This window comes from Chaetura pelagica, unplaced genomic scaffold (assembly GCF_000747805.2).
Source record: "Chaetura pelagica isolate M959 unplaced genomic scaffold, ChaPel_1.0 scaffold46, whole genome shotgun sequence".
Classification (NCBI taxonomy): domain Eukaryota; kingdom Metazoa; phylum Chordata; class Aves; order Apodiformes; family Apodidae; genus Chaetura; species Chaetura pelagica.
Window position 1 is genome coordinate 6,115,498 of NW_009954102.1, and position 27,613 is coordinate 6,143,110.

Here is a 27,613-nt window from a genome sequence, read left to right on the forward strand (position 1 = left end):
AAAGAAAATATGCAAGTATCTTAAGTGATACCTTATCAAAACACACAAAGTACTTACCTGAACTTAAAAACCACCATGTTAAAGTAAGCAAAATATCTTCCTACTGACATGAAACAATAGTAAAGAATTACAGATTCACATTATTGCACCACAAATGACAGCTAAGAACAAAGAATCTCTCTGTACTGCTAATCCTTTGTCTTTTCTATGAATTCACCTTATCTCCTCTTAAAAAGGTAGGATTTGTTTTTTTATTTTGTTGTAATTAGACTTCTTACATACATACATAATTTACCTATGGAAAAAAACAGGGGGAAATTAATATTTATCTGAATAACTGCACTTGTTTTGGATAAAGTCTACCTCCCAACAAATTCAAGATACAAATTAAGTATGGAAAATTAAACAAGAAAGTTAGATTTATTGTTCATGACTGCATGACCTAATTCAATACTGTCCAGAGGAGCTGACATAGAAAACATGGGACACTGAAAAATTCAAGCTGCTCCACAAATGTTAACTGAAGTCTTCAGTCAGGTTCCTTAATCACACCCTGTGGAATATCCAGAACATACCTTTTACTTTTCCTCATAAAACTATGCTACAGCTCAGTCAGGCATGCACAAAGCACTGAGGATTTAAAATATTATTGCTAGGTTACAGTAAGGAGTTCCAGTCCTTTGCAGTTACTGCTCCTACAGGGCAATAAATCAGCAAACTGGTATGGAAATACTGACTTTCAGCTTTGACTCTCCCCATCCTCCCCTCTTATGACTTTACTTTTAACCAAGTATTGGTCTACACTAAAGTGTTTATATAGTCCAAGAATTTGGGGCTAGGGTTGGAAATTTGGTTTGGCTCCATCTCACCTAAGTGTCTTCACTGTCAGGTCTATGACTGACATCCCTTGGACAAGTCCTGCAGCCACTGTCAGCCCTTCTGCCGTAAAATGGGAAAACACCCATTTTCCTTCACAGAAATACAGATACTTGATCAAAAAAACATGATCTAGGGCAGAATCACCATCCTGCTTCGGGACATTTGAACACTGGAAGAGATGAAGTAAAAAAAAAAACAACTAAGCTGGTCGGCATCACCTTCCAGCCTCTCTTAGCAGAGAGTTAAGAAAATAAAGCACTGAAGTAGTGGAAGAATTTTGCCACAGGGTGGTGCTGCCTGTCCTCTGAAAAACAGCTTCTTAACAGCCACTTGTGCCTACTGAACCTCTTCGCAAGATTTAAAGCTTAAATGTCCTACAGCAGTTACTATTCCTTCATCAAACAGCTTTATTTTAGGTGTGCTGAACACAAGGTGAGAGTTATACCTTTTGTTTTTAAGGAGGAGCTCATAAATAGGGCAGAAAAAAAATGCTGCCGTCAAATCGTATCCCTGAATTATCATGTCAGTTTTCCCTTCAATTACTCCCACACAAAATCTCAATATAAAAAACGGTCCAGAACTAAGTGGAAAAAGTTAATACCAAAGGTTAATATTAATCATGAGCACAGACAAAATGGCATGAGTCTTTTCTGGATTTTGCTTGGCAATGAAAAAGATCAGGGTTGGCTAAAAATGAGCAGTTCAGTAACGGAAATAAAAACACTAGTCTGGAGACATTTACACTGGACAAAAATTTCTGTATTACACCACTAAGTGTCTTTCACTATAAATACAGAAACACAGGAGTATTGCTTTTAATTTTTTACTAATTTTTTTATCACAAAGACAGATGTATTAGTCTCCCAATAGGCATTTTAAAATTACACGGTTCGATAGCTTCTAATTAGAGCTGTTCAATGAATGTACACACTAATTAATTGAATCACTAGTATGAACATGTTTGGTTTTTCTCCTACAAGTAAAACTGTCCTGGTAAATGGGCATCTCTTCTAGTAAAACAGTACTGCTATGTGAAGAAGGAACTTCTAAGACCTGACCTTTAATGAATACAAGGCAAATTTTTCCTTCATCATTTCCTTTGCCACAGTAAAGAACAGTAACACGACCGTAATTTTTCAGAAGCTTTCATGTTTGTAAGGATTTTGGATGATGTCACATTCCTAAACTCCTCCATGAACAGCTGAACTCAACTATGCAAAGGTTAACACTACAGCATGAATAGAACCAGTCTAAAACTAAATTTCAGTTTATTATAAGTTTATAAGAGGCAATTGATCAAAATTTCTCGAATAATACAGTTGATCTCTATTCACACCTGAAAATACTGTTTCAACATACAGGAATGATTTGTTTGCTCACATTCTTCATATGAAACACCTGAGAACAGGCTTTGATTAAAATGTGGGTTATTAAAACTGCCCAAGGAAGCCAAGAAACCCATCAAGCAGGCTTTTTGGTTGACATGCTGTTTAGCTACAGTCACCCACAGTTCACTATTCAGGGAACAGTGTTTTTGCAATATGGTTAAGATGTAGCAACATCAGAATTTCTTAAGACCCAACCAGCATGCCTGTTTAATCTTCTGACTTTTTACACAGTCAAAACAATTTAACAGCTTCCCTCACCCAGTTTTTCAAACACAACAATAAGCACTTTAGACGTGTTTAGGTGATAAAAGTAGCTTGTATTCTGAAATAAAGGCACCCGTTAAATTTTAAGAATAAAGTGGTAAGCACCTCCAAATTCTGTGTAGCTGGAAAACATGGAATATAACAAGAATTAATATAACAAGAATTAATAGGACAAGAAATCAATTTCTGAGCATTGTGACTGTGTTGTTACTGTTTCATTCCTTTCTTTCTTTTTTCTCCATCTGATTGATTTTGGCTAAAACATTCAAAAGGAGTAGCAAACATTTTCATTTCTAACAACTTACTGTTCAAAACTGCAGACATTATCACAGAACTACACTTAGTTTAATTAAGCAGTAACTACATTACTATGCTGTGAAACAAATATTTTTCAGAATGCAATGCAGTAAGAAGAATTACACATTTCTTAAAAGTGTGGTTGTTTAATTACTCTAAATACATTTCCACAACATCACAGACATCAGAACTTGGGTAGATGGTACAAAGAGAATCTGTATGATGTCTTCCAGACTGGCACCTATGGCACAGAGCAGCCAAACTAACATCTCAAACTTGTTTATAAATCTGAAATTAACTATGAAGAAAACTGGTCTCACCTTTTTCTTCAGGCCTCCAAGGAGAGAATTTCTTCTCCCCAGCTGGCAATTCAGGCTTTGGAGCTGAATGCAAAAACAAACCAGAGACATTTCTCAAAGAGCTTTAATTATCTAGTCACTAACTAAAAATATGACATACATCAATTTGTGTTTATATTTTCAATTTTGCAAGGAGTGTAATACTATTTATAAACACTCTTTTGAGCCCAGAAAAGGGTAAGCCTGTATTAAATGTTTCCAAATTACACTCCATCATAACATATATATAGCAGCAGCAAAATATATAAAGCATAAAAAGTAACCTCAAATGGAGACTATTGGTGCAGCTACCAATTTCCAACCATTACTAGGAAATATGAAGTTACTTTTAAATTTTCTTCTGAAGTCATACACTGCTTCTGAAATGTAGTATTTCCTCAGACACATACTGCCATGCATATACTATGTACCTGGACTTTTAACTGGAGGTGGAGGTTTCTTTGACTTCTGCAGAATGAAAAAAAAAAAAAAAAAACAACAAAAATCATAAATAAACAAACAGATATTCTCTATCAAAGATTGACTTAACTGTGTTTTGTTTTGCATACTGTAATGTCTAGTTTGTTTACTACCAGATTTCAAAGTATTTAACAAAGGAGGCAATCAATTCACAGTCAGGAAACACAGAGAACTGGAGTAACTCCTCTGATATTTCCCAGACAACTAGTTACAAGAACAGAAACAAAATGCAGGTTTCTTTGAATCAGAAGAGTGTTTCAGCAATGCACATAAGCATGAAAGATACAAAGAACTAAAACCTATGAATGACACCTTTTCTCGTCCAAAGAATTGCTCTGATTGAGCTCATTTTAATTTCAGTATGTAAACCTTGCTCTTAGTAGAGCAGAAGCTTAAAAGAGTAATCAGGTACACATTTGAGGCCAAAAAAAAGTAATTTCCATCAGAAAAAAAAGGTTCTAAGTTAGGTATCAGAAGTACTATTTCAATCCATTGACTTTTAAATTACAACAGTAAGAAACAGCAGCAGCATTTGCAACTTAAACACTGTAGCTACAGCAAAAACATTTGTTGAGCTTCCTTATCACAGTCTATTTAAGTGGGAAAGATGGACAAACTAGCCATCAAAAATTTGAAAAGTATTCCAGAGCTGCAGTTTGCACACTGAAAATCACAGAATCACCAAGGCTGGAAAAGACCTTTAAGATCATCAAGTCCAGTCTAGGACCTAACACAACCACATCACCAGACCATGGCACCAAGTGCCACATCCAGCCTTTCCTTGAACACCTCCAGGGATGGTGCCTCCACCACTTCCCTGGGCAGTCCATCCCAATGTGTTTATACTATAAACTTCATACAATAACTATTTTGAAATGCAGTCATTTATTACTTCCTTAAACTGGTAAAATTGAATTTTAATTTGTCTCCTGCTGAAGGAGTAGTGGCACCTCTCAGGTCAGACATCTCAACCCACCTCATCCTCAGAATCCAATTCATTAATATGCTGTAGAACAAGTGTCCTTGTTTTTGGGACAAGGAACAAAGACAAGACTCACTGAAAAAAATTATCACAAAAGCCTACAAAGAAACTTGTTCTTTATACAAATACTGCAGAAACCATGTGAGCTTGGTCTAATAAAGCACATCCAGAAATTCCTTGTAGTGGGTATTTTTTAAACAGTTGCTATGGATGGATTTCACTTCTGTGCCCCTATCAGTACTGAATAAGCTCTTCTTTATACAGAAAGATTTTCTTTTGACAAGTGAACTGTAATTAATGAAAACTGTAATGAAAACCCCTATCACATTTCTTTCTCTAGTGTCAGAGAACATAAAAGCTAGAGAAGTTAGATAACAAGCCTGTTACTTCCTTCCCAAAAAAAAGCAAATACATTATCCAGCTGTGCAGTACTGCTGCCTACACCAGAAATAATTAAGCTGAGAGTTCAGCATCAACTTGCCATTATATGATTCTGATTTGCAGCTTTATTAACTCAGTATCAAATAGCTGATCACAATAACCAGCCATCCAATGCCCTGAACTTCAAAGTTGCCTAGTGCAAGGTGAAAAGCAAGATGAAAGCAAGGTCTGTCCACAGGAAACATCGTTTACAGCTAAAGAACCATTGTTTTCTCTCTCTCAAGGGAACAATTCTGTATTGCAGACCAGCAACACTGCCCACTCACCCCTCAAATCAAACCAGTCCTGTGTTAGGGTATCCATGTCATCCTTGTAAAGCTCAGAATCAATTTGAAAAAACAAAACAAAACACACTGACTTGGAGTATTCAGACATTCTGTTTATGTCAGGTAACTGAGGTTAACTGCTAATAACTGTCAGGTTCTATCTAGAAATCCTCTGTGAATATCTTCAATTCCAAACCAAATGTCACTAAATTACTACGAAACTGAAACTCTGCTCTGCTGAGATACAAGCTTCAGCACTTACATGTCCTCATCTGCACCTGGATCTGTCCCATCTGAGGATGATCAATGTTTTTGGATTAACACAGCCATTTCTGCTACACAAACTTGTCAGAACCAAAACATCACAATAACCTCAACCAAAAAAAAAAATAATCTAAAATATGAACCAAAATTACAAGAGCAAGAAGTACCACACAAAAACACGGACTGACATGAGTTAGCACATGAGATGGTGACAAAAACTATTTCTAGATCCCACCTAAAACTATCCTTCGTGCATTGCCAACTACTGCCAAGTCTTAACATGGGAAAATCCCAGTCAGTGCCATGGGGGTCATTCAGCATTTTGCAGTTCTAATTACTTACAGGACTACAGATGGAAGAGACTGACTGCTTATCTCCCTTCAGCACAGCAAGCGTTTAATTCAGGAATCAGTTACATATAACACCACATTATCAGAACTATATCCTTTTCTACAAAATAATCATCCTCATTAATTACAGTTAGTCTGGAAAAGCATGGCTCTATGTAATAGTTAAGAAGTTCAACACGAACATTAACCTTTCTTCGATATAACTAATTCAGGATGAAGTTATATAACTAACTCAAGATAAAACTGCCACAATTGTATTAATATTCACAGCATAATGTGCCGTGAAGCTTTTATTTCCTGCATTTCCATCAATACTTTGCTTTGATACTAAATGACACACATAAAAACTTACAGGGAAGTCTTTATCAGACTCTTGTATTTGGACAGCAAAAATATCTGGGAAGACTCCCTCTTTACCATTCAGTTCTCCTTTCCACCAGCCCGACTCTCCAGTGTCCTAAAATAAACAACAGGATATTTTAATCTGTATTGATTTGATACAGCTACAGGAACAATGTTTTTGCTTTTACCTACAACATAAAACAATTGTTTGTCTGAAACACCACATTTATAAGACTTTGGCCACCTGAGCAAGGGAAAACAGCTACAGATGGGAATAGGCTTGGTCAATTTATGTATGTTTTCTAAAAAGAAGGATGAAATTATATTACATCATATATAAGATAAAGGTATAAGGATAAGAGCTGCAAAGGGCAGGAAAACAAACCCAATGCACAACATTCAATATTCTCAACTTCCTTGACCAATAAGTGTTCAATAAACACTTCAAGGATCATTTGAGCAATACATAATATACTAAATAAAAATGATTCTGATCTGATTCATGAGACCTACTTATCTGAAAAGGGTAAAGAAGCAAGAGCATACAGCTCACTGAGGGAAAAAATAACCACATTAAGACATAAGAAAAAATAAATGCACTATTAATTCACTGACACAGAAATCCATTACATGATCTTATTGGATCAAGGCCTTAGCTTGTCTGTAACAGAAAGTATGACATGATTTGAGTATTTTAACAGTACAAATATCAGCTTTTCTCTGTGTCTCAGATCCAAAACTCTGCAGATGTCAGTGTTCCACACAAGTCTAAGTGGATTACTGGTGATGTGCCACTGTTAACAGCATCAAGTAACTCATCTGAAGTTTACTACACAAGAACAACAATTTGGCACTCGTTTCAGCTGAAACACTGGACAGGTAGAAGGAAAGGGAGAAAAATAAACTAAAAACTAATTTTAAGAAAAAAATCCCACCTTACATTAAACTAAAGGAGGAATTGGCAAGAGGAAGACCTGAATAGGTGATTAGTGCTGAAAATAAAAGGTGAAAGCTGAAAACAAAGAAAAATAAAAAAAGAAACTGCACTTTTTTTAGACAGGTTGTTATTCCTTTAGTATTGCAGCATGTAAACAGTAACTAACAAAACAGTAGTGCAGGAAAATTCAGTATGGGTATGTTCATTTCTTCTTAAAAACCATCTCTGCAACAAGATGATCTTTCAAAAAAGGGTTTTCAGTATTAAAAACAAATAGAAATAACCAACTAAATAACCATCTTTCTCTGAATAGCCAGACAGAACCATTAACTTCTGTATGGTTTCTCCAAAATACCAAGCATCTCTAACACCTAGGCTTCATCCTTCTACTCAAAACATTGGCTCAGTCTTTTTCATAATACCTAGATAAAAATCAGTAAGTATAGATCTTCATTTCCCACCTTTTGACACATTAGTACTTTCCAACCACCACCTCTAGGTCAGCCTGCTATATCATCAAAGTACAAATTCTGAAGGTAAAAGGGCTATTTGCAACAAGCTTTTCCAATTTCTTCACTGAAAAGGCATTTGGTACTGGGTATATACTTAATCTGACTGCCCTTTGAGGAATCCAAGATAACTTTCCACTCTGGAACAATCTCTAAGGACACATGTATCTCCACTGAGTGCAGAAGAAAAGAGCTGACACTCACCCAAGACAAGTCAGTCTAAAGGCATATCCAACCCAACAGACTCCACTTATTTCACATTTTACACATTACCTACCTGCACAAAACACACAAAAACTCACTAAATGGTTAGAGCAGACAGAACATCTTACCTTACTGATTATCTGGATGATCTCGCCTTCTTTAAAGCTGAGTTTGTCATTTGAGCCTTCATAGGAAACTACTGTCCTGCAATATTCCTTGGCTGAAACAAAGCAGCACAATTACTACACTTCCATACCATGGGTAGTAACAAACATAACACTAAGCAACTTGTGCTGTCTGAAAGCAGAGCTCAGAGATTGTCACTACGATCATACTTCCCTTCTAGACCAGCCACCTGAGACTGCTCTGCAAAAGGTGCACTATGCTATTTGGATCACAATTAAGACATTTACAGAGCAATGGAGATAAATCTTTGTGAAGTCAAAAGTTCCAGCTCTGAAACATTTTATCCACAACTGCAACTTAATTCAAGTACTCTGACTTCAGAGGGAGAACAATTCAAATTGTAACACCCCATCTAACCCTCCCCATAGCATTGTATGTACAACTGAGCTACTTCAGACAAAAGCTGTTTCAAGCTTTTTATTGAGAGTTTAAAAGACTTTTTTTTTTTTAATTTATCTACAATTTGCAATCTTCATGAAACAAATGCCATTAGCAGAAATTACAGAAACTTCCCAAGCAGCACATTTGCTGAAATTCTACAGTGAAATCAAGTGACTGAAGCAAAAGAATTCCTTGGCTAAGCACCTGAAACCAGAGCTTGCCTGAGAGATCAATTCAGACAGTCACAGCCTCTTCTGTGAAAAGTAGAAAGAATAATTTCTTTCTGGCCATTTGGTACAGTTCAATAATTAATCCATTTACAATTGTGATAACTATTTGAGGTAAAAATGCAAGAGGATTTGCTTTCCTTTCCCACGCTACAACAAAAACAACACCAGAAAAGCCAAAATAGATGAAAACAGAAGTCCTGACTGCAAAGCGTTTTTGGCACCTCTTTTAACCCCAGCACATCTAAAATTATTTAGCAGACTAAAAGGCTGGGGTTTTGTAACTGACAGATGAAGGAAGAGGAAGCAAACAAAAGGACAAGTCATTAACAACTGCCTTTTGCTGGATGGTAAGAAAATAAATGAGCAAACCACAGCTGAATCTTTCTGCTGCTGTTTTGTGTGTTTTGTAGTTAGAAGAATGCACAAATTGTATTGTTAAATAAAAATCTACCTTGGTCAGTGCCAACCACTGTCAAAATGCAAAAGTACATCTAGCTTGAGACAGATATACTATAGAATGGTTTGGGTTGGAAGGGACCTTAAAGATCATCTAGTTCCAACCCCCTCGCCTAGACAGGGATACCTCTTACTAGACCAGGTTGCTCCAACCCCCATCAAACCTGCCCTTGAACCCTTATACATAGATATGTAACCACATGAGTAATCCTAGGTTCAAGAACTTGCATTATTTTACTGCCATTTTTAGTGATCAAAAATGCTGAAATATAGATGCGACATACAGGAAAAAATACTATCACACTGACTAAAAAAACTAATTCAGAAAAATAAATATTCAATTAAAAAAAAAATGAACAAACAAACAACAAACCACCAAAAAAAACCACACACAGAAAGAGGGGAGATTTAGGTAAGATACCAGGAAGAAATTCTTCACCATGAGGGTATGAAAGCACTGGAAAAGGTTGCCCAGGGAGGTTGTGGATGCCCCCTCCCTGGAGGGGAGCCTTATATTTGAGCCTTATATTCTGTCTGTAGTTAAGATGAAGAGTCCAGTTCAACTTCCCAGCATTTAAGTCTAAGATGGTATTTTCAAAACAGCAAATCTGAACTTCAGTAAATATTTTTAATAAAAGGAAATTTAAAATCAAAGATTTTCCAAAGACTCAGGACTAACAATACAGTACCAGGAATCACAGATGATGTATTCTGACATAATGGGGAGAAAGGGGGTCAAATTGTGATAATTTTATTTTTTAAACTAAATACTTGGACATAATTGCACCAGAGGCCAAAACAAGCTTCCCAGAAACAGCAGTCACACTGCAAAATAAGCCACACTAGACATTTTGGAGATCTCTGTTCATTTGCTCACATATTGAACATAGTTTATTTTAAACTTGCTCCCTTCAAAACTGAGGATGACATTCATAAACTATAATACGATCTATATTGAAATAAAAACACAAAGGAAGGAAAATAAGCTTTCTTCCAAAGGTTATAAGATGTTCTTAAGTGGTGTCTATAGGTATTTTCAACTGATGTTCTCCTACAGCATCTATCATTGTCACCTATACATTCCCTCCTGTGAAGTCATTTTTCTGGGGAGCAGAGACCCAGCATGGCCACTGGATTAGCCCAATTTCTATGCTTTTAGCATAAAATGCAGCTGAAATCATGGAAAGATAAATACTGAAAGTTGAGTGTTCAGTACTGAAGATCCACATTTTTTAGGCAGACCTGTGCTAATTTTTACACAAAGTTTTAGACAAGTCAAACTTCCCAAAGCTCAGGGTTGCACACTGCCTTGATGGCTCCTACAGCAATAGCACTAGAATGGTTTAAAAGCAATATTCTAATTCTACCCCAAATTTGCTGTTTAGTAAAGATTTCCAAGTTGCATGTAAGTATGTACCATGTGCAAGTTTGGGCACCACAATAGAAAAAAAGACATCAAGCTGTTGGAGAGTGTCCAAAGGAGAGCCATGAGGATGGTGAAGGGTCTGGAAGGGATGACTTGTGAGGAGCAGCTGAGGTCACTTGGATTCTTCAGCTTGGAGAAGAGGAGGCTGAGGGGTGACCTCAGTGCAGTCTGTGGCTTCCTCACAAGGGGAAGAGATGGGGCAGGTCCTGATTTCTTCACTCCTGTGACCAGTGACAGGACTTGGGGCAATGGCAGGAAGCTGAATCAGGGGAGGCTTAGGTTGGATATCAGGAAAGGGTTTTTCACCCAGAGGGTGGTTGAGCACTGGAACAAGCTCCCCAGGGCAGTGGTCACAGCACCAAGCCTGCCTGAGTGCAAGAAGCATTTGGATGATGCTCTCAGGCACATGGTGTGATTCTTGGGGTGCCCTACACAGGCACAGGAGTTGGACTCAATGATCCTGATGGGTCCCTTCCAACTCAGCATGCTCTAGGTATGTGTGCATTGATGTTCATCTAAGGCATAACACAAACATTGGGCACATGCTTTGCAACAGCAAAGCTTAAGTATTAACTCTTCTCAAACCATGATATCAAACACTTCTTGAGAGCAACACTCATTTGTAAACATGGTCATTCTCTTTAGAGCTATCCAATTCAACAAAGCCAAAATAGGGCTAAATGGCACAGCTGCCCTATGCACTGCCACAGCTACAAACAGGGCTCTCACTAACAAACCTGCCACTTCAAGTGCCTTTGTTGTGCTAATTCCACAACTCTTGAAGTCTATTGTTTGTTGCAGTTTTCTTACTTCTGCAAATTATGCATTACATGTCAAACTGCCCACTTACACCAAAATAAGGTATTTCCTCACAGAACAAAAATATACTTGAAATTACAAGTCTGCCCTGGAACTAGGTGAAATGAGCTGTCCACACATCACATAATTGAGGTTCATTTTTTTTATATGGGGTTGGCACTCCCACAAGGTCTTTTGGATTAACTTGCAAATATGACTCTAGATAAAATGATGTAATTTGGTAGTTAAATGAAGTCATAAATCAGAGATAGTATAAAAAAGAAAAAGAAAAATGAATGTATTATAAACAGAACCACAGTGTAAATGTATTAACTAGGGAACAGACTTCAATGAGACATAAGCACCAACTTTCTGATGCAAGAAACTTTGCATACAGTTATGACAACACACCAGCAACTCCACAGTAAATCTGAGCTTAGAGAGTCACTTCTATAGCCTAAAGACAGAAACTAAGCTTGGGGGCTGGCTCTGTAGCAATACATTTCCAGCATCCCAGCTGAACAGTAAAAGCTAGGCAGAAATTAAGTCAGTTTGAGCACATCAATGTAGCAAAGGGGCTGCTGCAATAAAACTTCATACCGGAGTGTTATTTTGTTCTGGGAGACACCCCTACAAATGGGTTTGATTCCTTTTCCACAGAAATGCAAGTAAATACTTCATCAGACTCTTATGCATTCGTGTAACTCCTCAGAGGTAGAGAACATTACACAGAAATCCAGTATACACAAAATTTGAAAATGTGACAACCAAATATGTCTCTAGAGAGGACCACCCAGCAATGGATGTCGAGCTCCACCAGCCTTACCTTTTGGTTTACTTTCAGCTTCTGATTTTACTACTTCTGGTGAGTTTTCAGGCTTTGTTGTACTGGTAAAATGAATTAGCTTTGTTCCAGGGAGGTGGTTAGGTGATGGCTGTATGAATGAAAGAGAACTTTGTTAAGAAAAATCCATTGAGTTTTACTTTTGATTAGGCTACAGGATATGCTGAGGTTTTCATCAGCTGAGATGACGCAATTGTCCATCTCCAAGAGATTCAATGAGCTTTCCCATTAAGTACTTAAACTCCATTACAGCCACTGCAATTAGAACTTTGTCTACCAATTAGAGCCACAACACAGCTTTCAAAACTGGAAAGCAATCTCAGAATATTGCCAGACACACTTCTGCAATCATATATCAGCAGCTTCAAGTTTTACTGTTCCATTATCCCAAAAATTGCCTCCTCCAGCACAGAACAGAGTGGTTGTTCAACAGCTCTGCTGAAAGAAACTCACTGACCACACTTACTTTGCACTGGAATAAAAACAGAAATATTCAGTAGCCATACATCACCTCAGCAGAAGACAGAATCAGTTTTTAACTACTCAAGACAATTGAGCATATGAATGCCCATCCCAGCTTCCCTTCACTTTTAATGATCTCATACAGAACAGAACCAGAACAACTAAATTTCTCCTGAACCAAAAAACTAGAGGCATGACAATTGGTAAAAAATGTCAGAGTTACTATCTGGCTAAAATAATTGTTCCAATATTATGACATTTTTTTCTTCCCAGGAGACTTACTGAGCTACCAGAAAGATTCAGGCAGCTTCAGTTGCAGCCTCTTCCTTACAGCCTCACCAGCTACTAACACAGAGTATGTCCTTACCATAACTTACAGAACTTACCTGAGCAGCCCTACTAGTATTATTGACAGGAAGAATCCCGTTGCCTTTAGTTACTCTGCTTATTTTCATTTACAGTTAAACTTCACAGACCTTCTACTGCCAGAGAAACTAGACTTACTCTCCTCAAAACCAGATGATGCCTGTGGGCTGGTGGTGGTAGCTCTGACATACCACAGAGGAAGCCACAGTCACTCGGGATGTTCTTGGAGTACATATGAAATTTAACTCACTCCAGAATGCTACATGAAGGAAGCACTAAAATAAACCACCTATGAAATTAAACAAGTCCAACATGGAAATAGTTCTCTACATTTCCCCCTTCCAAAAGGAGATGCAATTAGAAATGTGAGGAAGTTTAGGCAGACAGGGTATAAATAGCTTGAGCCAGGCAGGATGCTGGGATCAGCTGAAGCCTATCTCACTGTCTCCTGCAGGAGCCTATATACTCTGGAGCACTTCAGATACATCAGTGTTCAGCCTTCCTGTGCTGAACTGTCTCCAAATTTGCCAAGGGAAAAAAAATAAAAACAAAACAACAACCCTCTCTGCTCTAGAGTTTCCTGATGACAGCTTTTTTCTTCTCTGGCTTAAAGACTAAGAATGTCCTTCTAGCATCCCTCCATCTCATTCCAAAAAGAACTGAACATTATTCCAAAGCAGCCAGCCAATTTTGCAAGACCTTTATAAGAAATATCTCCTTAGGGCTCTGCAGGTTGTGCTGTAAGCCTATCTGCCTTTGGGATGACTTTGGCAACAAGCATAAGTAGAATACTAAGTGCTAAATTCAACTGTTTATTTAATTGTCTTTAAGCTATGCAAAACTGTTTTCTCACTTCATTTCCACTCTTGCTGAAAAACAGCCCGCAACAACTTTCCAGATGAGCCAACTAAGAAAACAGAATGCCAACATATTTCAGTGTTTATACAGTCACATAACACAATTCAAAATGTCTGAGCAGACCTCACAATAATTGAACATATTGCAGATAGGCTCTTTATACTCCTAAATTACAAGGCAGAAGGTAGGGAAACACATGTCTGAATGATCAATCTCATGACAAGAAAGCAAATTGAAAGCTATGTCCTGAAACTCTGGTCTAACAGCATTCACACAAAGATGTAGTGATCCCACAGACTCCAAGAAACAAAGCCTGGAGAGAACCAAAGAAATGGACAGGGATATCTTTCACTAAGATCACATTGTTCAAAACCCTATTCAACCTGAGACCTTGAACATTTCCGATGACAGGACATCCACAACTTCTCTGGGCATCCTGTTCCTGTGGCTCTACACCTCTTTTCTTCCTTACATCCAATCTAAATTTACCCTCCTTCAGTTTAAAATCATTGCCCTTCGTTATGTTATCACCAACCTCAGTCAAGAGTCTCTCTCCATCTTTCCTACAAGCTCCCTTGATATACCAAAAGAACACAATAAGGTCTCCCTGGAGCCTTCTCTTCTCATAGAAACGTTCAAGTTGGAAAAGACCTGCAAAATCATCCAGTCCAACCTCTAACGTAACTCTATTAAACTAGCTCTACCAGCCAAACTGAACATAATCTTCCTTAGGAAATAACATTCTCCAAGCCTTAAATAGAAGATGACACCCTTGTAACTCTGATTTTTTTAATCATCTGGTGTTTTGACTGGACCAGAAACAAAAAGGATATACACCATGTCTACAGGTGGATGACCACTGCAACATTTTGCCCTGCAACATTACTATTATTTCTGTAGCAGCAGAGGAAAGTAAATCAGTCAGCAAAACAGCATTAATGAGCTTAGCCCACTGACAAAAACTTGAAATTGGACAAAGGTTTTAAAAGCTTTCTTGATCTGAAAACCTGAGTAAAAACTGAAACACTTGATTATCTCAGCTGCCTTTATCAAAAGCTGAAAATCCTGGTATAAATGTGCCATAAATTCAAGACAAAGGACTGAGCATTGCACTTGTGCTTCCAAGGGATAAGAGTTCTCTCAGGTTCAAATCAAAATAAAACTCCAACTAAAGCAATTTCACTATCATCGCTTTATCTGTCTCCTAGGCTTTAAGTTCAATCTCTGATTCTCAAGAGTGTTCCTCTTCCACATATAAAAAAAGGGGAAAAGAAAATGAAAGAGGATGCAAACAGTATTTTTCAGGCTTACACAATCAGCAGTTTATGTAGCCCATTAACCTAAGACACCACCAAACCCAGAAGCTTAGCAGAATTCACTGAAGGACATTTACACTGGTTATGACAGCTGGGACCTAGACCAGCAATCTCAAAACCAACTCAAACTTGCAGAGATCTTCCAAACCAAACATTAAAGAAACTATATTAAAGTCCAAGTTTAACTTGCACAGGAAGACCTAGATGTGCTTGAGAACCTATGAGGTCTTGCACCACATTTTTCCTCTCTATTGTTTTAAACACCAAGGTCTTGGAGTAGACATTATGGAATCAATCTTAAATATAAAATTTACAACAAATGAAGTTTGAGGAGAATTATTTTGGTACAGGCATGAGTCCTACAAGATGATGATGATGATTATTATGGAACAATACAGACAAAATTTTAAATAGCCAGTGCATTCTGCTTCTACAATATATTATGTCTTCTGATTCTAGACCTTTTACGTTATTTTTACAGGAAACTCAAAACCAACATGAACTGCTACAAACCTTATCTTGTTTTTTATCTTCTGATTCATTACTGGATAATCTTGTCTTAAGTTTCACTGAGCCTTCTTTAAAAATATCTCCAAACCCAACACCTCGGATTTTCTTTGGCTGTGCTGGACCAGATCCAGGTTCACTCCCATTTCCTGGAGACACTACAGGTGAGGTAGGACCACTGAAAACAGACTCTGATAGTTTAAAAAAAAAAAAAAAGTTGTTTTAATACCTGAATTTATTTATTTGCTTTTCTTGGGAAAAAAAAAGTGGAAGTAACAAGGCTGTATGCACTGCTCTTGCTCAACAGTTTTTCTAGGAACACTATTGTAGGTGCAATATCTCACATAAGACCGTTTGAAATGACACCAACATTACACTGAACACATTCTGGCAACCAAGTAATTAGATCACTAATATTTCTTGCTATTTCAATTACCACTGAGGCTCCATAGTTTGCTAATATCAACGTTCTGTTTTCCATTAGTGTCACGAAATATTGCTTAGGCATTCTCTGAATGTTAGTCCAACATTTAAAAGCTTGTCATTTGCATAGCTAGAGTTGCTGAAAGCAATAAAGGTCCATAAAGAGTTGTATCATCTTTCAACAGCCAGAAGAAAAACCAGTATGTTTCAGTATTAGTGATGCCTCACGAGGAATCAAGAGAAATTCTCTTATTGCTCAAAATGCACTACTGAAAATACCTGAAGAGAGTTTCTTGCAAATTTATGTATACAGGTTTTAAACCTGATAACACTTTAAATCTGTTTTAAATAATTTAGATATTCAAATCAGATATAGTTGTTTGAGATCAATCACTGGTAGATAACAAGTATGTAAGATTATTTTAATCTTTCTGTTTTAAGGGACAACATTGTCCCCTAAAAAACATAGCTCAGAGAACTTAATGTAGGTGTTACAGGCTTTTAAGAATGCATTTTTTTAATACTTTAAGTTACAGTCAAATCTGTTGAAACCCACAAACTAGTATTCATGGGCAAACTATTTCCATGTGTAGAATGCCAGGAGACAGTTGTGAAAATAAACAGCTTTTATAAACCACATTCAAAATAGCATCCACATCTTTGAGCTTTTCAGTTAAATTCTTCCCAGCATATGCAGGTCTGGGAATTGCAATAAAGATTAAACCCTCTTCCCCCAGGCATAATTTAAAGGGGTTTTGACGATATCACAAAGTTACAGAGCCTCTTCAGTTTCTCACCTTTCCTCCACTGAGTCACTCTTCACTTAGTTATTATATTCCTCTTAGATATCTAAAAGGACAGCTAAAAAATTCACTGATGAGAAAGATCCAGGTTGCATGTTTGAGAGACCATAGCTCAGTGGACAGGGCATCAATTGTTTTCTGGGAGCATGGAAAGAATCATCAGATACACGAGATTCTCACTGTGAAATTACTGAACATTAAATATAACCTCTGAGGGGGTGAAGGGCTGAAAAACCATAACTTGTTAGTTACCAACAGAAAATACAATTACTTCATATTACTGTTCAGTCCAACCGATCTCAGTATTCAGGAATTAAGACCAACACATACCCATTTGTAAATTCACCTCACCAGCCCCCACTAAACTCCAGGGACTCAACCTCCATGGAGACAGCCACTGAGCTCTTTGGGACTGCTCAAGTCTAACAACTCTTGTTTTACACTAGTGCAGTTCTTCCTTGTGTCTGAGCAAACCCTTGCTAAACACAATCAATACTGTACATCTGACAAAGGAGGGTGCATATTGCTACAAGAAGAAAATAGATCACATTTTCCCTGGAACATTACACAACTGTCTAAGCATCGATTAGCTGAATTTAAGATGTTGCTCCTAAAGAACATCCCCATGCCAGCAGTATCATATCACTAGTCTGAAGTCTTCACACAAACAGGTCTTCACACAGAATGCCTCTAAAGTGCAATTTCAAGAGAACAAAGTAATTGCCTGTAAAGAATGCCCTAGCCTGGCACCCTCAGCACTCAGCTACTGTTCAGCCACAAACCATCTACTTCTGCCTGAGCTGTACAGTCACAGCCACAAAAGAATGGCTAAAAATGTAAATACTGCCTTTAAAACATTTGATTGTTAGATTAAAACACAATAAAGAGGCAGAGGCCCCTTCCCAGGATTAATTTTAAGTTGAGGTTCACTATATTTGCTTTGATTCAAGACAAGTTTAAATCCTCAACTGACATAATTGTTTAAACTTTCCATCCTCACCCTGTAAAAATGGGACTGAAAAAAAGCTATTAAACAGAGGAATACTTTTATATGCAATACTAAAAAAAAGCTCAATTCTGAATATGGTAAAATTTCTAGTGATAAAATGCAAAATATATATATGCAAGATTAAGACCTTGACTGCAATTTTACTGAAAGTGCATTTAGAGCAAGATCTTGATACTCCATCTGAACATTGTCTACAATGCAATTATATACTTACCATAATTTGGAAGTATAAATTCTTTACTGTTTTGTTGTACTACAACCATAATACTCCAAATTGTACCTGAGATCTAAAATTTCTTTGCTAAGGGTTTACAACAGAACAGAATACCACCTGTGTCATCCAGACTGTCCTGTGTTTCTCCATCATCTGGCAACTCCAATTCTTTCACAAAGTTTGAAGGAAACATCCCTGTCTTGCCATTTAGTGTTCCACTCCACCAGCCTTCTTCTACCTGTACAGAAATATTTTGCACATTATCAGTAAAGCAAAAGGAAACTCCTATCAATTCCAGCCATACTTCCCACAGAGAACTCTACAAACAACTTTGGGAAAGTTCAAATGACCATGAAGAAACCTGTCAAAGATGCAGAAAGAGCAAGCAAAAAGAAGAGCAAGGAAGAAATTTGTCACTTCTATCATCACAGCAATGATCCTGAAACATGAGACTAGCTCCATGCCAATCAATTCCAAAGAGCAGCAAAACGTTCACCAACTTTCACAAGGTAAGACAGAATAACACAAACAGAAGAAAATACTAAACTGCTTATAAACTGAAGATGTACATTTTATCCTGGCTTTCTGAGGAAATTTTAACGTATTCTTGCTGACATTTGTCTTTTCCAGTTTCCACCAGTTCTAGTCACACTGGCCTTGTATCCACTGAACAGCTTCAAACAATTCTGATCAAAAGATACAAGTTTCAAAGATATAATTTCTACAGATAATGTTGGGTAGAACCAAAAAGAGCCCTAAACCTTCAGAGTATTGGAAAACTAAAGCTGTCCATTCCACCTAGCAAAAGGCAACTGGCTGAACAGCTCTAGATATGTCAGAAGGTACAGACAATTTCCCATCAGAGCTGGCCAGTCAGTGAAGGTAGCCAAGATGCACAGGGATTTTGTGGTGGCACACAGCAGTCTCAAAGATAAAAGTCTCCTGGATGACAAATTTTGTTGGCTCTGCTATTCACAATAAAAAAAAAATAAATGTATGCACTGGAAATAAACCTATTCAGGAATTAGGGAACATAATAACTCTAATGCTCAGTTATGTGCTGGGACTCCTCGTGTGTCATTTACACTGCAATAATCCAAAATTTAATAGAACATCTATCAAGAACATCCCGTGGTCCAAAGCAGGACAAACAAAAGCTGGGCATGCAGAGGTAACAGTGAAAAACAATGCCTGAAGGCTAAGGAAGCACTGTGCTCTCCAAATTTATAAACAGCTTTCAAAATGCCTTAAATAAATAAAATGTATTTACTGAATGAGCATTATTTTAAAAGTATAATTAGGGCACATTTTCAAAATATTACATTTCCATTGATCTGTTTGGGGACTGGAAAGCTCTTTTTAGATAAGAAAAAAAAGAGCAGCAGGGAAAAAAAAAATATAACAAACTAGCCAGCAGCTGTTTACATTATCTTATTTTAGCCTTGCGTTTCTAGGTCACTACACCTGACACACAGGCATAGTTTTTACACCCTACCTCCAGGCAAGCAGAACGCATGCAAAACCTGACAGCCCCAGAGACAGGCAATGAAAAGAGGATTGTTATTTTTAAAGAAATACTGGTGTTCAAATATAGCTCTGCTGTGGATGGTTCAAATTAAGAGTCTGGTCCTCTGAAACAAACTTTCAGTGTAGATTAGTGACAAGTGCTGACCAGGCTTTAGTGCCTCATGATTTACATGGCACATTGCAAAAAATTAAAATGCAAATGCTTTGACTCACCCATACTACACCCAAGAGCCTTGAGAAAGGGACTCTTAATGCTTATGATACAGAAAGCAATTCAAGCATCCATTTAGTCTTCTGCCAAGAAATAAGGCCAGCAAAGCACTTCACAGACTTGGAAGGCAAAGCACTGCCAGTTGAGAGACAGTCAGGAATAAAATACTAATTTCTTGAGTTTACTTCCTTCAGCCTCCTCACCACACTGTTTTTAAAAAAAACCCTGAATATACAAACTGTGTTACCCAAAAAGCTATCTCTAATAGACATTTAAAAATAGGTTTTAAAAATTTCTACACTCTGGGGAGCATCTGTGCATCTCTAGGCATTAGCAACACAAATGACAATTTCACATTTAAAAAGCTTAGGAGAAGATCCAATTTCCACAAGAGGGAGTTCCAGCTCTGGTACACACATCAGCACTTTTTTTGAGCACTTTTTTTTGAGTGAACTCCTAAGCTAAGGTGAGGGGGGAAAGGCTGCAACAATCTAATTTTGTATATTTTTTTTAAATAAAAACTCCACTAATAGAGCAATACGACTTTTGATGATGATTGATAACTCAGCATGCAAATAGCACAAATATAATAACAGATGTATTTTTGTAGTATTAAGTGCTACATCTGACAGGAGTGGAGGGAAGATAAAGGAAAAACAGAAGTGTTACAGCAATGATACAGTCATCACATGCACTGTGTCCTTGTATTTTGCATGCAGATCCCACATGTTCTGCAAGCAAAAAAACCCACGGATTCAGCCAACACTTAGTACAAGGGCCTTCTTCTCAAAAAAACTACTTCTGATCTTTGTAGCCCACTTTCTTAAATATTAGCCATTTAATTTTGGAATCCATCTGCCTCCACCTTTGATTTCATCATCAGTAGTGTCAGTTGTAACCACTCAGTTTACAAAAACAATGGCAAGGGCTAAATACTGATTTACTCTCGGATAACTCTTTAAATTGTGGAGCTCAGTTACCTATTTCTTCCACATAAAAATGTAACCAAATGAACTTTCCTTGAAATAACAGTTATGAGTTACCTGCACATATATATTAAATAGTAACTATTACATGTAAACAGAAGCAAATTGTCTCACAACAGTGAAGACAAGTTACCCAAGACAAGTTAACCCAGCATATTGCACAACCAGTGGATGGTATTTTCTACCACTCGTCACATTTGTGGTCCATCAGTAGTTTTGTGAAGCAGACCTAGCCTACAGCTGTCATGTCTGTTCTACAGCACCATGAAAACTGTGCCCAAACACCACTGTGCTAAAAGTTAGATGTAATATTGTTCTACCAATAACCTGTTTATCAGAGGTTTAGGCAAATGCTTTCTCTGAAGTAGCAAAGGCTGGGTACTACAAATATGAATTTTCAAATAGTTAGGAAAGGAAGAAGCATCAAGAAAATGAAAATAATAAAATCCATGTTTCCTTAAGAAACCAGATGAGGAAATGCTTTGATCTTTTTATTCTCTTTGGCTACTTGGTCATCTCTGAGCCATCACACTGAAATAACTCCAGATGTTGATACACGTGACCCAAAACAGCAGCTTCAGCAACAGATCACTACACATGCTATAGATTATAAATGCTGTGTTGGACCATTCAAAGTCACTACTACTGTGTACAGGGACTATCCACAAATAGAACTGGTGGGGCTACCCAGGAGCATTCCTTTACAAAACACCCACACACAATGGTATTTATGAAACTAATTTTTAGGGAGTGGGTTTTACAAGTCACTTGCTCTGTTTATTCAGAGAGAACCAATTCTAGAAGCCATCAGCACAAATGCATCTAAAAGCAAAACTTTTTCCTTGCTAGGAGAATGGAAAAGTCTTTCCTGGCAACCATTTGGATCCTGGAGAGTTAATACTACCTCCAAAAGAGGTCACACATGTGAAAAACAGTCTCATGATGCTACTTTAAAAGCACCATCAGACACACAGCTAGGAAGAAAAGCTGTCTTCTCCCTCAGACATCAGGAGGTAGTAAGATGAGATGGAACCAGAAAATGCCAGAGCATATCATGCAGAAGTTTTCCACCTACCTCTGAAAAGGCTCCTTCCACAATCACTCCAGTCTTTTCCACAGGAACCCTAACTGATTTCACTGTGTGACAGACATTCTTCCCACACATTCAAGCTTCCCGTAAGTTGCCATTGAACAGAACAGATACCAAGGAAGCACACAGGTAGGAAAAAATAAGAAACCTCCACTCAACTATGTAGGGCCATTGTCATCACAGTCTGAACAGCAAGATGTGCCTTTAACTGTATTTCCTACCCAGTGGAAAAGTAAGGCAGTAAAAATAATAACTTGTTGTTGAGTGCATTTGTATGTTCCATATCTTTGTGCAAGTGGGTTGAATACATTGTACTACAGATATAGGTTCCTGTGCTGAATACTATTAACTACTAGCTCAAAGCTTCAATGAGTTTGCAAGAAAACATCAAACTGGAAAATCAGGTAAAATAACCTTTTTTTACCTAAACTAAGTTAGAGTATGTCAACTTCAAGGCAGTCGGTCAAACAGTTTTAGCATTAGCATCCTAAAAACAAGGATCACATAGACAGGGGCAAACACTGGAAGTCTTTTAAAAAAGGACTCTGTGTAACAGATCATAGTTTACTGCTGTGATGATCAATTACTTCCCTTACAAATCTAGAAAGTTAGGGTAGGATTAGATCCTGAGAGAAAGAACTGTTAGCTTTAGCTTCAAATACAAATACAGATGCTGGTTTTCCAACAACCCTGTAATTCCAATATTCATCAAAAACCCCACAGTTTTCATTTTGGCCCTGTGAAGAGATGATCAGCTCTGCAGAACAGCTTACCTCTTCAATGATGTCAATCACATCCCCCACCTTGAGGTCCAGCTCATCCTCATTCTGCTGGGCATACTCGAAGAGCACTTTGCACTGCCGCTTCTTGCACCCGGACCCTGAGTCAGGGAAATGGCAAAAGTAGGAACACTTGCAAAGGAAAACTAGTTCCACCCAGCTCCCAAGGATCAAATTTGACCAGCACACCCACAAATCATTCCACAAAGCTGCGTAGTGTCTGCTGCTTGTTTTCCAAGTTCCTTGAGTAATTTTAGGCTAGTGAGCTGCATCTTAGAGCTTGAAAATCATCGAGTTTCGCAGGCTGCTGATTACAAGCAAAACACTACACTGCCAATTACCAACATGCTATAAAAAAAACAACAAACCAACAAACATGTTAACACATGCAAGTCAGATAAATCCCCAGTACAACGATTTTCAAGCTATTTCCTGACTGAAAATCTACAAGAATGAACTGCTGCCAGTTGCAGTGTTAGCACTTGCTCGGAAGAAAATACGCAAGTTTGAGCCTTAAGGAATTCTGAAAGAAGTAAGAAATGTTTTGTTCTGTACAACACTGAAGTGCCAATAGTCTTTCTGCCCTAAAAAAAGCCCTTGCTAGCTACAGGTCTGAGGTAATGCTAACATTTGCCGAGCTCATATTTCAAAATCCAAACTAATTTCTATCTCCAAATGCAAAAACCTTCCTTTTCCGAGGGCAAGTATGGAGTTCAGAAATTCAAGCTAAGCTTCATTCAGCAGCATTTGACAAAGGTCAAATTAAAATAAAGTGCCACATATCATTAAAGCTTTGCAGGCATTAAGAAGACAAAATGACATCCCAAGAGGGGAAAACACTGAAGTGGCTTCCAACAACCCCTCCAGACAGGGCAGCATGAACCTACCATTGCCCTTGTTATTCTGCATATATCCTGGAGGGATACTGATGATCCCAGAAAGTTTAGGCATTTTTCCTTCAAACCAGAGGCCATGGCTTCAAACCTTTTCCACAACAGAGCAGCCAGCACACTTTTGAAGGCAACTGTCATCCTGAACTATGACCCACATACATTCCCTATCCTCCTCAAAAGCAGTCAGCCACAGTTTAGTGAAAATAGGAATCCAAAGCTTGAAGTGATAAAGCTTAAGCTGGGTAAGAGATCTTATATTTTGCACTCCTTCCATACTTTAACTTCAGCATAAGATTAGCTGGGTAAAAAACACTTCCAAATACAGATACTGCCTGCAAGGTTGATCCTTGTCTTATTATAACAGTGTTGACGGTCCAAAATCAGATGTTTAGAAGACGGCCACACCCTGTGTCCACAGTACAAAACATACCAGGCATCCAAGTAATATGCAGAACCCAAAATTTCTGAGAGGGGGCTCACCAAATCAAGAATTTTCTACATGCTGGGATATGGTCTGTGCTCTAAAGAGCTTAAAAGGAGCAGGAAATAAACAAACCAAAAGTATGAAACTCAGTGGGTTATTTCTAATAACATGTAATTGCCCACATAATACACCCTTCTTTTAACTCCACTGAGACTCCTACATCAGCCAGTAGGGATTGCTAGGTTAACAGTAATTGCAATAAACGGTTCACTGGCCTTTACTACCTCCTGCAGCGCTTTCAGGGCTTGCTTAATTTGCCTTTTTTAGTTATCAGTTAATCTCATACAAAGGAGAAGTCACGGCCATTTGGTTTCTGTCTGATCTCAGCATTCCTGTTCATATTGCAATTCTATCTAAATGGGGAAGAGGGGGAGAAAACAAACCCACAGATGCATTTCACATCCAGAACTCTCTCACCTGACGTCTTTTTTCAGTGATACTCAGTTAAGGAAGTACTGTCTTCTAGTTTTGAAAATACCTACATTAACATAGGAAACTAATCAATCCTCTCTGAAAACACTACATCAACTTCATCTGGTGCTGCAAGGGCTGAGCTGGTGGCCCCGAGGCATTTCTGTCTATTTCCAAAACAACTTGTCCAGCTTCAGGTTTTATTTGTTTTGTACAGGGCAAACCACATTTAGCCTTTTGTTGCCACCATTTAGCACACCTTCTGTGTTTTCCTTTCCTAAAGAAAGGCAGCCATGTAACTCAGGAACACTGCCTGCAGCTTATCACCCACCTGATACAAAACACTGGAATTTGGCGAGAGCTGCACATGAGAACACCACAAAGGATCTCCCAGGCAGAGACAACCTACCTCAACACACACTGGAAAGTTGCTATGAAAGAAGCTTAACTTTGTTTTTAACATGGTAAACCTCATTTTACCAGGTTAGGAACCAGAAAGAAAGACGACTAAGCACTGGAAACTTTTTTTTAAGGGAATGGACAATTGCCCCTGCACAGAATAAACAGGATCTGCAGAAGCTGTTTAAACAGTCTTCCAGGAAAAAGGCAACAGCAAGTAAAATGGAAACACATATATTGTAATTGGGCCAAGTAAACAGTCGTGTGCTTAAAGGAAGGTGCTTGAACACAATTTTCTTCTAGAGGATGAGAACAGCCAGAGCACTGTAGAGTTTGAGACCAAGTTGTACCTATTACCCTGGCCACAGCCACCAGTATGAGAACAAGACATGCTGAGCATGGGATCTTTCAAGGATTAGGGAAACCAGAATGAAAAACTGACACCTGAACTGGTATCAGATCATGTTCATAGCATTACAGAATCCTAGAATATCTCCTGTTGGAAGCAGCCTAAAGGATCATGCTGATTCCCTTTCAGAGTCTGGTTGCATTAATCTATGAACAGGATTAATCTTTCAGGCCAGGTTTTCAAAAGCCTGCTGATGCAACATCTCACGGGCAGGGATGTGCTGTTGCCAATATGTGCATAGATCAGGTCCATTGAAAAGTGATTTTGAAGGTAATATCCTTAGCTGTCTTGAAGAAGGTTTCAACAAATTTGTAAGCCTGGTGGTCCCATTTCAGAGTTTAAAAAAATCAGTAGTGGCTCTTCTCCTTTTATGGTCAAAAACTCAAAGCATAAACATACCAGCAACAGTAAGTTCTGAATTCTTTCTTTTAAAACAAGCAAGCTTAAATAATAAATGCATACAATCCCTTACAAGACAGATGAAGCCAGAGTAATTTAAAGCTTATCCTTTTACAAGACTGAGGTGTCCAAATACAAATCACAAGTCAATTTTCTGGATGCAGGGAACACCAAGTTTTCTGCTCTAGGTTTTAGCCACTTTGATTTAAATACTGGTATTTTTACCATCCTGGGGACTGCAGTTACAATCTAAGGAAGACCATTTCTTTTTCTTAGACATCACCAACTCCACCTCATTTCACACTAGAAGCAAGCCTACCAAAAAAAAGGTACCTGAACTATGACATGTTTCCTTGTCACAGAGTCCTGAATCTGTAGCAAAAAATGTTATGTTTAAAAGAAATGACCACGGGAAGATTTTTATTACTGCAAACAAGGCCTATAGTTGTTCTTCAGGTACCTGCCAATACAAGCAGAGCTCACACAAAGTTACAGAGTAAGGCTCTTGAATCAATTAAATATTGTTCCCCAGAATATTCAACTTATTGCTGCTGTTAAGAACTACACAAAAACTTTCCGCCCATGCACCCAGGAGCAAAATTTGCCTTAGAATCCAAGTTTTCACTCCTACGACTAATTTTTTCTGTACAACCTTAAAACTAAGTCAGATATTAAATAGTCAATGTTTATTTTTAAAAATGTACTTCAGCAGCTTATGCAATTGAAGGAATTGGAAAGACTACATACTCTTCTTGAAGCATTTGGATGGGGGATGAGGCTGAAATCCTCCTGCTGGAAGCCCATAGCTGCTCATACGCTGCACAAGACTGGCTACATTGCCAGATTTCTCCCTCCTGACTGGTACGGCATCATCCTTGGGCTCTACATCCTTCTTAACTTCCTGAAACAAGAGATTTAAAAGACTGAGAGGCCATTTAAATTACCTAAAAGGTCAGTGTTTGCAGACAGGAGCTCCACAGACTAGCAGATTTTAGTTACTTACCACTTGGTGTGTAATGATGCATTATACTAAAAAATCACAGCATCCAGCAACCAAAGACACTAAACAGGCCTAAATAAACTTGACCCTTCCTTACAATCATGTTAGCAAACCAGTAAGCTGATGTGTTGAGAAAATTCAGAAACAGAAGCAGTATTTTAGCCATCTACTCCAACCCTAAGAAGCTTTGAGTCCAGAAGGCCCTTACTACAACTTTTAAGTAACAGCCCATATCTGAAAACTTTTTAAAATATTACTTCAATAGCAAGACCCATCATAGATTAGGACACTAAATAAAATCACAGTATAGAAAATTGCATTAGGTGATCATCTCCACCTTAGAAAGCTCAAAGGTTATTTACAGACAAGATGCAACTGTGCTGCTGAAAGACAAATTGAAAAAAAGTGAGATACAAGAAACTGAGAGGAAGTGAGAGAAAAGGTGTAGGAGGAAAGTAACAGAGAAATTTTTCCTGGTAATTGTCTCCCACCTTCCTGTCTTTCTAAATTAAGGTGCTAGCATTGGAATTGAACACGCCAATCAAAACTGAGGGGCTTATAAACAAGAAAGCATGCTTCTTGACCAAAAAAGGCCACATACCAGCAATTATGCTGCTTCATCACCCCATAAAATGTGTTTCCACCCAAGAACAGATACTCTGAAAGGGGGAAATCATCACTTTGCACAAGAAAGCCATTAAGTCAGATCAATGCCCCATCTAGTGCAGAACAGCTCTCAGTAATTACAATCTCAAATGCTCTTTAGAGGGCTGGCCTGCAACCCAGATCCCCCCCACCCCCAGAG

General features: G+C 38.0%; 1 protein-coding gene across 1 annotated transcript in view; it reads right to left on the reverse strand.

Moving 5' to 3' along the window:
* CD2AP (CD2-associated protein) overlaps window positions 1–27,613 on the reverse strand; it is a 136,846-nt gene that overhangs the window by 13,008 nt on the left and 96,225 nt on the right. Inside the window, exons 3-11 of the mRNA XM_010002423.1 lie at window positions 26,556–26,709; window positions 22,808–22,914; window positions 18,338–18,458; window positions 15,778–15,962; window positions 12,245–12,353; window positions 8,070–8,161; window positions 6,302–6,406; window positions 3,598–3,634; window positions 3,149–3,211 (exon numbers count right to left, since the gene is read on the reverse strand). Of these exons, the coding sequence (XP_010000725.1) occupies window positions 3,149–3,211; window positions 3,598–3,634; window positions 6,302–6,406; window positions 8,070–8,161; window positions 12,245–12,353; window positions 15,778–15,962; window positions 18,338–18,458; window positions 22,808–22,914; window positions 26,556–26,709 (973 nt within the window). The remainder of the gene's footprint in view (window positions 1–3,148; window positions 3,212–3,597; window positions 3,635–6,301; window positions 6,407–8,069; window positions 8,162–12,244; window positions 12,354–15,777; window positions 15,963–18,337; window positions 18,459–22,807; window positions 22,915–26,555; window positions 26,710–27,613) is intronic.